Source organism: Leishmania major, chromosome 35 (genome assembly GCF_000002725.2).
Source record: "Leishmania major strain Friedlin complete genome, chromosome 35".
NCBI lineage: Eukaryota > Euglenozoa > Kinetoplastea > Trypanosomatida > Trypanosomatidae > Leishmania > Leishmania major.
The window spans coordinates 569694-583150 of record NC_007284.2 but is presented as its reverse complement, the minus strand read 5'-3'; the positions used below and the strand labels follow the sequence as shown (position 1 = coordinate 583150).

The following is a 13457-nucleotide window of genomic DNA, read 5'->3' as shown; positions in this document are numbered from 1 at the left end:
AGAAGGCACTACAAGAAGAGTGAGGAGTTGATAGTGAGCTTGCTCTATAAGCCGGCGTGTGGGTGCATGAGACGGGCAAGGGAATGGAGGGGTGGGGATGCCAGTGGTCAGCGCTCCGCTCCACATCGGCATACGCATGCACGAGGTCAACGCATTCCAAACCCATCCGTTCCGAAAGCGTAAGATGAAGTTGTCGGTGTCCAAAACGAAATACACATGAGGGACGAGAGAAGCGGGAAAGGGTTCCAGCAGCGCCCCCCCCCGTGCATCAAAAAAGAAAACAAAAGAAAAAGGTGCAGCGAGCGCAGTTGCCGGTGCCGTCATTGTGATTTGAGAACGCAAACCAGACACGTAGTGATGATACATAATGCACACATGCGGGTGCGTGCTTGCGTGTCTGTGTGCCTGCGTGCCTGCGTGCGACTACGACGCAGGGGATATGTGCATTCTCTGTCGCTCCACACACCTCCATCAACCCAAACAATGACAGAGAAGAGCAGTCCGAGACAGGATGAGAAGAATGGCTGCAGCACCTGCATGGCATGTGATGGTTTACATGAGGAAAGCGAAAAAACACAAAAAAAAAAACAAAAAAACGAAGGCGCCACCAGCACACAAACAACAAACAAAAAGCGAAAAACAGAAGGGCCAAGGCAGACGAGAAGAGAAAGAGACCGCGAGAGAATAAGCCACTGGCGGTGCCGGCCACGTGCACGTGCACGCACTCGTACACATAAGCGCGGTTGCAACGGCGGCACCCTACAGCCTTGGCAAGGATGAGGAAGGTGGCGACGACTTCGGCGGTGGACGCGGTGCTGCAGAGGTAGTCGGCACGCCGCCTGCTCGCTCACCCGACGCCCTCCATCGTGAGTCGCGCAGCTTCAGGCGAGGAAGTGGCGGTGGTCGCAGAGACTGTGCTGCCGTCGATACGCGGGCGGGTCTTGCTGTATCGAGTTTGACATTTCCGTGCAGAGCCTCGGAGAAAAGCTTGTCCTCCATGTAGCTCTGATAGCTACGGCGCAAGGCCCCATCGAGGGAGCCCTCTGTGGTGAGTGTGAAGAGCTTGACCGGCGCTGGTGCGAGGGGCGTCGGCGACGGAACCAGAGAGTGGGCTGGCTGACCACAACCGGCATGGCCATGCTGCTGTTGCGCAGGCGCCGCGACGGCGGCCTTGAATGCCAAGCATGAGCCGTCCTGGTGCATTGCTCCACCCACCAGCGATGTCGCCGCCGCCAGCGGGGCTCGTCCTCGCAGCAGGGCGCGCTGGCGGGGGCCGAGGTGCAGGTGGGCAAAGAACTCCTCAAGCTGCTCAGGAGTGTAGTCGACGATATCGACACGAAAGCGGCCTCCCTGCGAAGCACGGTCCGCCCAGTATGCCTCTAGCTCTCTGAAGAGTCGCTCCAGCTCTTTCCGCTCCGCCAGCGTCGTCGGCGAAATCTTCCACGCAATGGGATTGGCGAGCAGCCGCGCACTACTCACTGCGCTGGACTCTCTCGAGGAAGCCTTTTGGCGCTCGGGCAGGTCCAGCGACGCGCAAGAGAACCCAATGGGTGAGCCGCTCTTGGCAAAGGACGGTGGCGACTGCGCGCTAGGCGGATGTGGTGAGGCAATGCGCTTGGGAAGGTTTGTGGGCGAGGCAGGCTTTGGAGGTTCCTTGGAGGGCAGCGGACGAGGAGGTGGTTGCGGCACCTCGGTAAGATCGAAAGTTTCCTTTGTGAGGGGGCTCTCCTTGGGGCCGGATGCCGCGGAGTCTTCGCGGCGCTGCTGCTGGAGAGCCCTGTTCTCCTCGAGCATGCGCAGCAGACGCAGTCGGCGCTCTCGCACGCTTTCCTGCTCCGCTCGACCCGCGTCTGCGCGTGCACCGCCTGCTCTCTGCCCTTTGGTAAGAGCGGTCAAGATGTCCTGCACCTGCTGTGGTGTAAGATGGCGGTTCACCGCCCCCTCCGCCTCGCTCTCCCCCAGGAGACGGCGCATGAGGCTCGAGTTTGCGAGGTCGTCGAGGGTGAACCCCTGCAACTTCGCCACCAGGCCTGCGAGACGCGACAGATTGTCTGTATCGCCGGCCTCGCCATCCTCAAGATGGTAGTCGTCGTCGCTGCCGCCGCGGTAGTTGCTCTGATCGCCGGCTCTCTCTCTCTCCTCCGCGAGCCGCAGAAAGTCGTACAGCAACATCTGCTCAGCCGGGTCCTCTAACATGTGTGGTGGCAGGTGTATCCCCTGGGCCTCCAGCACCGAGCACAGCCACTCCTTGCGCGCCAGCAGATGCTCCCTTTCCTCCTGGTTGAGTCCAGACTTACTCGACCCCTGCGCGCGCGGTCCACCATCACCACCGTCGGCCACATCGTCTTCAGAAGGGAACCTCCAGTTGAGCATCAGCCCAAACTTCTTGTCCCCATACCGATCATCTTTCCTCGAGTAGCGTGGGTGATCACGTCGCAAGCCCGTGTGGCGAGTGCGGCGACGGCGACGGCGCCTGTTGCGGCGATCGTCGCTGTCGCAGTCGTCGATGGAGCTCCACGAGGTCATGCTGGATGACCGGGAGTTGCTGCCACTGTGCCCAGCGCTCACGCGACGCCACGACTCCAAATGCCGCAATTTCTTCGGTCGATCCTCGTAGTACTTGCGGCGAAGGAACCCCGGCGCTCTCTCGTCTGCCGTGTAAAGCGAGCCGTCCGACAAGAGCGCTACGTTCCAGCGCAATTTGCGCCGGCTCACCACGGCTCCGTCTTTGTCCAGCTCTTCCTCGAGAATGTACGAGCCATTGCGCGACCCCAGCCCTGAGATGCTGCGCGAGCTCGAGTGGCTCTCGCCGTCGCACACTCGACGGCGGTAGCGGCGCGTCACCCCATCCTCGCCAACACGCTCACTGTAGACCCACCTATCATTCCCCTCAGCCTTCGCCTCGGCGAGACGTTTCAACTCAGAGAGCGACAAGTCTAAGTAGGACGCCAGCAGGAGCAACTCATCGTCGTCTGTGTCAATTGACTGCGTCGATTGCGAGCAGATGTGCATGTCACGCTTTGTTTCGGACTGCAGTCGACGTGAGCGATACCTGTCTGCCGCGGCTTGGATGGCTTCGGTGATGCTTGTGATACTGTTGAGAGATCTGCACCGCGACGGCGGCTGAGACAACTGCCCGCTTACCTCCCTCAGGAGGGCCTGAAAAGACTCCATTGTCTCCGCCTCCACCTTCGCCAGCTTTTCTTTCTCAGCTGCGCTCATGGCGGACTTGGCCGCCCTACTCTCTACCGCACTGGCAAGCAGCTTGTCCTCCTCGTCCCAGTTGTGCCCAAACACCTCAGCGTAGAGCTCCCACATGAAAATCGCCGTCTCCACTGGGTTGCCAGCGCAGCACGTCCAGTTGTCCGCCAGCTCCATCATAGAGCACCAGAACTGCGGATATGTGAGCGAGGGTAGCTGCGCTACCGTGAAACTCATGGGAACCAGAGACAAAGACGCCATGGCGTAGGACCTGCCAACGCCCCGATCACAGCCGTCGGCGCGCCGCATCACCGTGCCATCGTCGATCGTTACCGCCATCGACGACGCGGGTCCGATACTCATCCCATCCTCCCCCAGGCCGATCTCGCGCATGCCGCCGCCGTCGCTCGTGCCACCACCTGTCGATCTGCTGAGCCCATAGCCGTTGCGACGCACTGACAGAAACCGGCGCTGCAAGTGCAAGGCATCTCGCTGCGTTTCGACGCCGGTGGCGGACATTCGATCATCCCCCGCGTCTTCATAGCCGACCCCTTGCAGTTTGCTATCCGCAAGCGAAGCCCGCAACATCGGACCTGCGCCGACAGCAGCGGTAGAGCGGCGATTCTGTCGTCCGAAGTCTCCGACGAGGCGTGGCGCCTCGCCAAAATAAAATGGCTGCGCCGCGTCTCCCTCGTCGTACGCAGCATCCACGAGTAAGTCCTCCTGAATGTATGGCAACAGCTCCACTTCGACCGCGTCGCATTCTGGCAAGAGCACATGTGCTATGCGAGTATGGAGGTAGACGTACTGGAGAGGGGTCATGTAGTATGCCACACTGGAGTGCTGCTCAGACCCGCCCCCCACGCCAGACGAGACGGCGCTGCAACCCTTTTTCTTTTTCCTCGACAACTTCGACACAGTTTTACGGGTGCGAGATGACTTCGACGCGCTTGGTTTTGCACGACGCAGGGAGATATCAGCGGCCTTTCTGCGGCCAACGTCATCATCACCGGTGCCGGCGCCTCTGCCAACAGCAACCCCTTCGTCCTTGTCGTCGCTGTCGGAGATTTCGTTCAAGTCGTCCTCGTCCGCCTCTGCGTCGCGCCGCCCGCGCAGCGCAGAGACCGCGGCTGCAATATCGGCATCCGCCGCTGCGCGTGACTTGCGCGCCTCCTGCGCCTTGTGGGCGTGCTGAGCCGCCATAGAGACCGTCAGCCGGTCCCAGAAGCGGCGAATGACATCGTTCACGAGGTGGTCGTCGGCCACAGCTGCGGCCGCGGCCCGGCATGGCCCGTACGCCGCTCGCAACAGCTGACGATGGCACCCCGCCAACTGATCCCACCGCATGTCCTCCTCCACTATCGCGTTGCGAAACGGGTCCGCGTCGGCCGTGTTGGTGCTGTCGCACTGCAGCAGCATCGATGCCGCGCCAAGCGCCATGGCGGCTGGCTCTCGTGAGACACCGCCGTAGCAGCAGAGAAGGTGCTCGACGGGCCGCGCGGAGATGAAAAGATACGGGTCGTTGCCCGTTCCAGCCTCCCGCTCCTCCTCCATGCGGCGCTGCAGCAGCACGCGCATCTCCCCTGTCCAACCGGAGGCAAATTTGTCCCCGGCACCGCCACCGCTGCCACCGCTGCCACCGCCGCGACGGACGGCGGCATTGTCGTTGCAGCCCATCCGCCGCGCGAAGAAACGGGTCCCGTCCGCTGCGGCGGCGGTAGAGACACCCACGCCCACCCCCCGCGCACGCGCGCTGCCGCCGTTTTCGGCGTTCTCGGCTGCCGAGACGCTGAAGGCGAAGCGGGAGAGCGACCCAGTGTTGAGGGCCTCAGACAAAGCCGAGACGCTATCCTCGTTGCTGCTTTTGGGGTGCCTCAGGGTCGCTGAGCGACGCACTAGGATGCCGCTCTTGCCGCTCGCCATCGTGCTGCTGAGTTCCACGGCATGGCCACCGCGTGGTGTGGTGGGTGATTGCAACCTTGTTTCGCTGTCCGCCTCCCTGCTGATTCTGCCCAGCAGCCGGGGAGGAGTAGAGCCTGCGTAGGTGTTGAGCAACGTACTGGTGTGCGATGCAGCGAACCCGCCGAAGCCGGCTGCTCCGTTGCCAGTACTTGTACCGTAGTGGTCGCCCTGGCGGTCCTGGTCCTTGGAGTAGATGGAAGACTGCTGGGCGTACTCTGAAAAAAGGAGGTCCACCAACACCGATTCACGCTGTGCGGCACTCACCCCGCTGCGAACCTGTGCAGCAGGCGAGCTGGTTGATTGCGAGAGCGGCCGGCCTTCCACGACTACCATCTGCTGTAATTCCAGCTCGAACCGCCGGCGCCGGCATTCACGGTAGTACTTCTTTGCTGCCATGGCGAGAGCAGGGTGCCGCAGCGACTCGCGCCGGCGATGGTGGAAGGCGCTTACCCGCGGCTGCCGCGCAATGAGAAACTCGAGCTCCTCCGCGGCGTTGCAAAGGAGGCGTCGCTGGACATCGTGTGGGATAGACATGCGCAGCGACACGAACAACGCCTGAACAACCTTTCGATCGAGAGCGAGAGCCGATGCGGGAATCTCCTGTGATGGTGGCGGCGTGGGCGGAGGCGCATGGTGCACAGCATTTACATCAGTGGCGGTGGTGGTGGCCATGCTTGTAGTTGCGCGTGCGAGTGAGTATGGGTGTGTGGTAATGCAGGTACGTGGGGCCGTGCACCGTCACCCTCCTCTTCACCTGTATTCGTGTTAGAGTTTGGGGGTACCACAATTCGAGCAACAGCTCTAAAGAGCGCCTACCCTTCTGCTCACGAAAACGCAACCTGAGAAACAGAGGCTCCGAAGGGGAGCGGCAGAGGTAACGAGAACAAGGAAGCAATGAAGAAGTGGCAGAGCTCGGAAAGCAAACAAGCGTGGTAAGAACATTGATAGCTCAGCCAGTACATAGAAAAGAGGGGAGCAGAAGAGCAGATGGTGGCCAAGCTGCCAGGTGACTGTGCCCCTCTTGCGGCGGGGCGGCGGCGGTGCACAAAGCAGCCACCAAGCAGAGAAGCGGGAGTTGCGGTTTCTGCGCGTGCACGCAAGCCCCACACGCGAAGTGAAAGAGCATCGTCGACGACGACACCCAAGCGCGTTCCTCCTGCTCCCAGGCGATCAAAAACCAGCGTGCGCGGCGCGCTTAACCTCCCCCCCCCCAAATGGTGCCATCCTCTTGCTTCTTCTCTTCTTCCCGCGTCCTCAATGAGAAAAAACGCACACCAGGCCACGACAAGCGCCCGCACGTAGGTACGCTTGATTGTATGCTTCCTTTCGCTCGCATCTCTACGAATCTCGTTGTGGTGTGGCGAAAACGCTCGTCAGTGCGCAGACGGGGAAAAGGTAACTGTAGAGGGCATCGAACAATTCAAAAAAAAAGCCGACTTAGAGTGAGAGACGGAAGCGAAGCAAAGGAACGACAAACAAATAGGCATGAAAGAAAAGATAAGTGCATCTATTGAGTAGTGGTGTGTGCATTCAGAAGTTCACGTCCAGGACACGCCCGCGCCGAACACGTTACCCCTCCTCCCCTCTCCCGATTCACTCGGACTCCCACCTCTACACTGCCTTATGCACGCGTCCTCCCCCCTCCCGTCTACACGGTGCTCCGTTTGCGCTGAGCTACTAGGGAGAGTATGCGTACGGTAGAAGGGAGAAGCAGGGGAAAGAAAATGGCGAAGGGGCAGTGCACCATGCGCGAAAACAAAAGAACACCCCCACAGAAGACAGCGAAACAAATCAAAAAGCGATGACCTGGCGTTGTTTACGCGTAGCCGTACAGGATGTGGCCTTGCTTCCGCAGCGCGGTCACAACATCGCACGCCGTCACAGTCTTCTTGCGCGCATACTCGGTGTAGGCCGTGCTGCAGCGCACAATGTCCTCCACGTAGGCCTTCAGCACGCGGCGCACCTCTTCGTACACCTCGCTCGAGATGCGCTTCACGCCACCGCGGCGCGCCATGCGGCGGACGCAGCCGCGAGTGATCCCGCGGATGTTGTCGCGCAGCACCTTCTTCTGGCGCCTCTGGCTGCCCTTGGCATCAGTGGAGCGCTTGCCCTTGGCCATGGTTGATGTGTTGAGAGAGGAGGAGCAGCGAGAGAGCAATGAGAGTGGTGGAAAAGCTTGAAAATCTGATCGAGAGAAAAAGAACGAGATCGGAAGGCCTTCAACTCAGAAGCAGCAAGAGAGAGGTATGGATGTGCCAAAGCCAACAATGATTATTATCAGAAGCGTGATAGTGGAGTTCCATCATGTGCAAGATGTCGAGGAGTATTTCGTTGATGTCGCGATGCCCGTGGCTCAGTCTCGATTCATTTGATCAGGATGACGGTGGAAGCCGCCGATTAACAGGATGACCCGTCCTCTCTCTCTCTTGATCGACTCGCTTTTCTCTGAGAGCACGTGCGTGGAAAGAGAAAAGGATGCGCGATGAGAGCTACCACCTCCCACAGCTGCGCACAATCACCTAGCTTGGTTCCAGCACCTTGCTATCACCAAGCATCCGTAGATAAAACGTCTCCTTTCCTCGCTTTGTTTTCTGAGAAGCGAATGCGCATCATGATCACGAAGAACACCAAAAATGAACAAGTGCGCGTCGCCGTCATCATCACTGATATTGTTGTTTCGCTGCCAACGCCACAGCTTCCCAAAAGCCTCTGCAAGACAGATCCTAAAAAAAAAAACTCATTACATGCGTTAGTTAGCCTCTTTCTCTTCCTGTGCTGTGTATGTTTTTGTATTTTTTCTGCCTCTTGGGCGCTGGCATGCTCGAGAACTTTTCTTTCTTCCGTTCCCACCCTCATTCGAAACTATTTTCTCTTCTCTAATATTTGGGCTGGGGAGTGAGAGGGAGGAAAGAGGAGGCTTGCTAAAGGGCTTCATTTTCTTCTTCTCCTTTTACTCTGCGCCTCCCACCACCACCACCACCCACCCTGCTTTGTAACTCAATTTTTTGTGGTCTTCTTGAATGTTTGGTTCCCTGATCACGCTGCTTTCTGCGTTATATATATATATGTATATTGTGGTTCCTCTTTGTTTTCACTGTTGCGTCTTCCTCTTTTTGCGTGTGTGCGCGCGAGAACGGCGTGGGCACTCAGCACGCACCCAGGTACATATACATGCATAATCACACGTCAGCAAACTCAAACACGCAGACTCGCACAAACCACTCGCGGCACATCACAGCCATCGACAAACGCACATGCATGGCATTCATACGAAAAAGCCAACGAACACTTTCTCCGTAAGCTCATCAACACTTGACGAGGAGAGAATATGAGGGCAAGAGAAGGGGGAAAGGGTGAACCTACACGGAGAAGGAGAGCGAAACACAAGCGGAAACGACGAGTAGGAAATAATAAACAGCGAAAATGGAGTTCACTTTTTGTTTTCACCCCTTTTTTGTAGCTCCCCTCCCTTTCGTTTGCCGGTTCTCGTGTCCATCTCCCGCTCCTCATCTGCTCCGCGCCTCTGCTCCTCGGACTCGTACATGCTGCAGCATGCGCCATAGAGCATGCTTCGATCGTGGCCCACTTCCCTTTTGTGCGTAGGTGTGTCCATGGGTAAGTAATCGTGGGCAGTCAGGTGAACACAGTGACACACAAACGCAAAGCAAGAAAGGGGGGAGGCAGGATGGGCAGTAGAGGCGATAAAACAACGACGCGAGAGCACTCGAACACAAAACAAAGGAAAGGGAGCAAGGGCAAAGCACAGAAGACAAATAATAGGAAGAGACAGGGGAAACAAAAAAAAGCGAATGACGGGCTTCATGGGACGATATCATTGCCGCGCATGAAAGTGAGTCCCACGAAAGCACAATGTCGCCAAAAACGAATCCGAAGAACGAAAAAGAGAGAGTGCGAGGCAGATGGGAGCAAGGAAGAGACAAACGCGAAACGAACAGCACGGAAAAAACGTGCTCGAAGAGACAGAATCGGGAAATGGGGAAGAGAGGAGGGGTTTCAGCAAGGGCTTGAAACACAGGCCCTACACGGGTGCACGCACACACACAAACAGAGTGAGCTGCTCCCTCACCGTTTTGGGGCTTCTGAGCTCACCTCTCCTTTGTTCTTCGTTCGGTCCTCCTTCTCTCTCTCACACACACGCACACAACGTTCTCTCCCGCTGTCTCTTTCTCCTCTCTGTTTCTTTCTTCCCCCACTGACCCTTCCAACTTCGCCGCCCTCCGCGCCTCTCGTTCGCCATGGTGCAAATTTCGAGTGCTGCCCTAAGGCATTCGCTGAGTCCGGGAGGAAGGAAAGAGAGGGCTACGGTAGCACGAGGAAGAAGAGAGACGAAAGGTACTGACGGCATGAGAACTGCAGCGGAGGAAGAGAAAACGATAGAAATGAGAGGTGGAACGGACCCAGGCGCGATGCGCGTGACTGGACAACTCATCCGGCCGACGGGTAAAGAAGACGGGTTATTAGCAGCAGGCCTCCGCGGCCTCCCGCGTATCTTCAGTCTCCCGCTGCTCTTCGGTTCTCCCCTTCGCTTCATTTCCCACCGCTCCCGGATTCACTTTTCTTTTCCTTTGGGCATGCTACATGGCATACTGACGAGTCCACTCGGCGGCTGTCTTGTTGAAGGCGTTCCTATCAGTCTTGTACTGGCGCGCGATATCCGGCACCAGCGGGTCGTCAGGGTTGGGGTCCGTCAACAGAGAGCACACGGACAGCAAAACCTTCGAGATCGTCAGCGCCGGTGACCACTGGTCCTTGAGAATATCAAGGCAGATGCCGCCGTTGTTGTTTATGTTCGGGTGGTAGATCTTGGTTGTAAACTGTAGCTTCGGTGGCTTGAACGGGTAGTCAGAGGGGAAATGAATGTTGAGAAAGAAGAGGCCACCTGCGTATGGTGAGTCTTCCGGGCCAATGATGGTAGCCTTCCAATTAAAGAGGTCGCTCTCGCTGACCGGGCCGCCGCTCGTGTTCGCTGGCGGGTCCTTTTCGAGGTCCTTCAGCTCCTTCTGGATGCGGCGAAGTGCCATCTTTGTTTTCTTTGCTTTACTTTCCTTTCGAGAGGGGTGAGAGCGAAAGAACAAGTAGGGACGGGAGTGTGCCCTACGCTAGAAAAACAGCGCCAGCAAACAGAGAAGGCACAAAACACAAACAAAAATCCGCAATAACGAGAGAGGTGACCGGCTGTGGAGAAATATAGGGCAGAGGCGCGTCTGTATACAGGTAGTCTGCGCTTTGCTTGCTTCTTATATGTTGTGTGCTCGGGTAATGCAAGGCGTATAAGAGAGTGGTGAAAGCGGTATCCAATTCTGGCCAACAAAACAAGTAGGGTGGTGTCGGAGGAGGGGCGTGGCGACGTAAGAGCAAGCATAACGCGTGGTGGTGATCGATGGGTGAGAAACGCGCGCAGGGAGTAAAAAAATAAGCACGAAAGAGGCGAAGGGAGAGGGAAACATGGAGAAGGGCGGACGAAGTTTGGAGGATCTAGGAAAGACGAGGAAGGAAAAGGTTGGGAGCTGGGGGGGCTCTGGGAAAGCAATATACCGGAGCATACGGCGACGTCAGTCCATGTCACCCTCTCCGACGCGCCTCCTCTGCCTTTCCCCTCCCCCGCCTTCATCTTTTTTGTGTTTTTCATCAGCTCCTCATGACGGGGGACACCTCAGTATGGCATCTGAGGGTCCAGCACAACCACTCTGTGTGGGGAGGCCAAGCAGCCCCCCCCCCCATATCCCTGCCAATGCTGAACAACCTCTGGCGGTGAAAAGGTCAGGCACTTGCAGCGTGGGAAGGTGAGCGCGATGCATTGCTACTGATGCCGGCAGTCAGATCCTGGATGGCGCTGCGTCGGAGCGACCTGCGGCAGCGAACACGCTTGTACGAATCCACACCATGGGCAGGGTGTCGACGCGACTCGGACGCATCTCACCCGGCCCCCACACAGCCTACTGGTGGGGAGCCTGAGCGCCACCGCGAGGGAGATGCAGCACGTGGCGGCCGGCATACTGTGAGCGGCTGTGAGGAGGCCTGTGCAGCGGGTGGGTAACGTTTGAGCTAGAGGCCGTGCTCGGGCGGCTGAGTCCGCATTGCTGTACCACGTGTCTACAGCTGCGTCGCGCCACGCGATGGGGCCTGTGACAGTCCGTATCGCGCAAGGCCGGACTCCTGTTGTATGACACAATGGACTCTTTGAAAGAAAGAACAGCTTCTCAGCAGAAGAGGCGATCGCGTGCGTGAAAAGCCCACAGAGAGAAAAGAGAGCGGGTCATGCCCTCGTCACCTTGCCTCGTGAACACGCACACATACAGGGAGGTGGGAGACGCAGCAGCGAGCATGCATTCCGTTGAGAAACCAACGCCCCTCTCGGCAAACATCGTTCAGCGGCGCAGCTTAGGAGCGATGCTCTCGAAGACCGTCTTGTTCAAAGGTCGCGGTTTGAGGGCACTGTGATGACTCGTACATACGTGTGTGTGTGTGTGTGTGCTCTCAAAGAGGAAGAGAAGGGAGGCGGTGGTGGGTGAGGAGAAGGGGGCGAAAGGGCAAGGCAAAACGGACAAAGTGGTATGCATGGAAAGACATGAAAATCGAAAGGGCATGAGAGGAAGTGTGGGGCTGTGGTGGGAGGCGAAGGGTGGGCAAACGCTTACAGGTAACGCCCCTGTCCATTTCGCTGCGGCAAACAAAGCGACTGGCAATCAGGCCGTTGCTATTTCGCCTCACAAGCATTCAGTTCGACGGAGGCCATGGGCGTATGACACACGTACGAAGAAAGCACTTTTTAGGGGGTGTTGGTCCCACACACCAGTGCCTCTGCTGCCAAAGCGCGGCATGCGACACATGTGTCGCCAGATGCGCCAGCACACAAGAGGAAAAGGAGTGCTCGGTCACACGGCATAAGCGTGTATGGTCACGTCCTTTCATCATTCCATCCCAGGATTTCTTCCAGCCACATATAGGAGCAACAACGAAAAAGAAACAGAACAGAAGAAACCGGCACGCACACCTCACGTTCGTCGCCGCACGCAGCGGGGAATGAAAGTAGAGGCGACGACGCCAGAGTCTCTCTGCTTCGTCCCCGCAGTCTGTGCTGCAGAGTCGTCCTCCGCCCGCTCTCGCTTCTCTGCGGATCGCTGAATCTTTAGCTGTGCATCGCGCAGCTCCAGCTTTCGCCGTTCAGCCATCACAGTCATCCCAGGTAATGCAGCGCTGATGAACACTGGCTGTCCCTTCCACGTCGCGCCATTATCAGGCAGCTCCTGCTTCCCTAAGGCAAGGGTGCGTTCTGCAACCTGCAGCAGAAACTCCTCGGTGACGCGGTTCTGCGAAGAGCCGGCTCGCGCCTCGTGTACCTCGGACACCCCCTCCTTGACGCCGCTGCTGCCGTCACTCGGGTCCTTTCGCTTGTTCTCTTCCTCCGATGTGGGGTAGCGCCATTCAACAAGAAAGTACGGTTTGCGAGAGTTGCGCATATACAGTACCTCTACTGGAAAGTGGGGCGGTAGCCGCGGCGACGAGGCACTGTGAGGGGTGTCTCCCACAGCGGCACTATCCTCGGCACTGCTGAACTTTTCTTCCGCGTTTCCTGTGCCGCCGCTGACAGGCGTTCGTGCAGTCTCGTACCAGTCCTGAATGCCGAGTGTGGCGCGGTGCGCGAAGAAGAAGCCGTTCAGAAGCTCGCCACGGCTGTGCAGTGTGGCACAGCGAATAAAGATGGTCGGTGCAGCAGTAGACGCAGCAGATGGGGACACGGTCATTGTTTCGGATGCTACAAGTCAGTGAACAAAGACGGCGTCAGTCTTCGATTGTATATGGGTACTGCGCTGCAGTAGACAGCCATCATCTCTCAGCGCTACGTCTTGCCGTTTCGCAGTGTTACGCAGATGCAGCCTTCGAATAGCCCGCACGCCCTATGTGCGTGTGTATGTGTACCAAAGAAACGCTTCTTGTCTGTGCCTCCCACTTGCCTCAGCTTTGCCAGTGCGTACAAGGAGCACAAAAGAGAAGACACTGAAACGCGCATGAAGTTTCGACATGCGGCGATCGATACACCGTAAAACCGATGCAAAGAAAAAACGAGAGAGAGAGAGAGAGAGCCCACATGGGGGTAACAGAAAGAGTGTTGGTAGAGGCGCACAAGCAGCATCGCAGGGCGCTTTCTCTTTTCCTGTTGCGAATACACCAAAGGAAAGGCCAACGCAAGGCACTTGCAGGGAAAGTTACCTCTTGCAAAAATACCGCATCGTGTGCTCTCCCTTTCATCTTGACAGGTAAGAGCGGCAGCG

General features: G+C 57.8%; 4 protein-coding genes across 4 annotated transcripts; all 4 read right to left on the bottom strand.

Moving 5' to 3' along the window:
• Positions 1 to 759: 759 nt before the first annotated feature.
• LMJF_35_1320 (conserved hypothetical protein) lies at positions 760 to 5835 on the bottom strand (the record flags this gene model as incomplete). The annotated part of the gene is made up of 1 exon (XM_003722477.1): positions 760 to 5835. One exon carries the CDS (start codon positions 5833 to 5835, stop codon positions 760 to 762), a length of 5076 nt encoding a protein of 1691 aa, XP_003722525.1.
• Positions 5836 to 6979: 1144 nt separating this feature from the next.
• Positions 6980 to 7282, bottom strand: LMJF_35_1310 (histone H4; the record flags this gene model as incomplete). The annotated part of the gene is made up of 1 exon (XM_003722476.1): positions 6980 to 7282. One exon carries the CDS (start codon positions 7280 to 7282, stop codon positions 6980 to 6982), a length of 303 nt encoding a protein of 100 aa, XP_003722524.1.
• A 2476-nt stretch (positions 7283 to 9758) lies between these two features.
• Positions 9759 to 10205, bottom strand: LMJF_35_1300 (putative ubiquitin-conjugating enzyme e2; the record flags this gene model as incomplete). The annotated part of the gene is made up of 1 exon (XM_003722475.1): positions 9759 to 10205. The coding sequence occupies one exon, from the start codon at positions 10203 to 10205 to the stop codon at positions 9759 to 9761; it is 447 nt and encodes a 148-aa protein (XP_003722523.1).
• Positions 10206 to 12179: 1974 nt separating this feature from the next.
• LMJF_35_1290 (conserved hypothetical protein) lies at positions 12180 to 12929 on the bottom strand (the record flags this gene model as incomplete). The annotated part of the gene is made up of 1 exon (XM_003722474.1): positions 12180 to 12929. The coding sequence occupies one exon, from the start codon at positions 12927 to 12929 to the stop codon at positions 12180 to 12182; it is 750 nt and encodes a 249-aa protein (XP_003722522.1).
• Between the last annotated feature and the right edge of the window lie 528 nt (positions 12930 to 13457).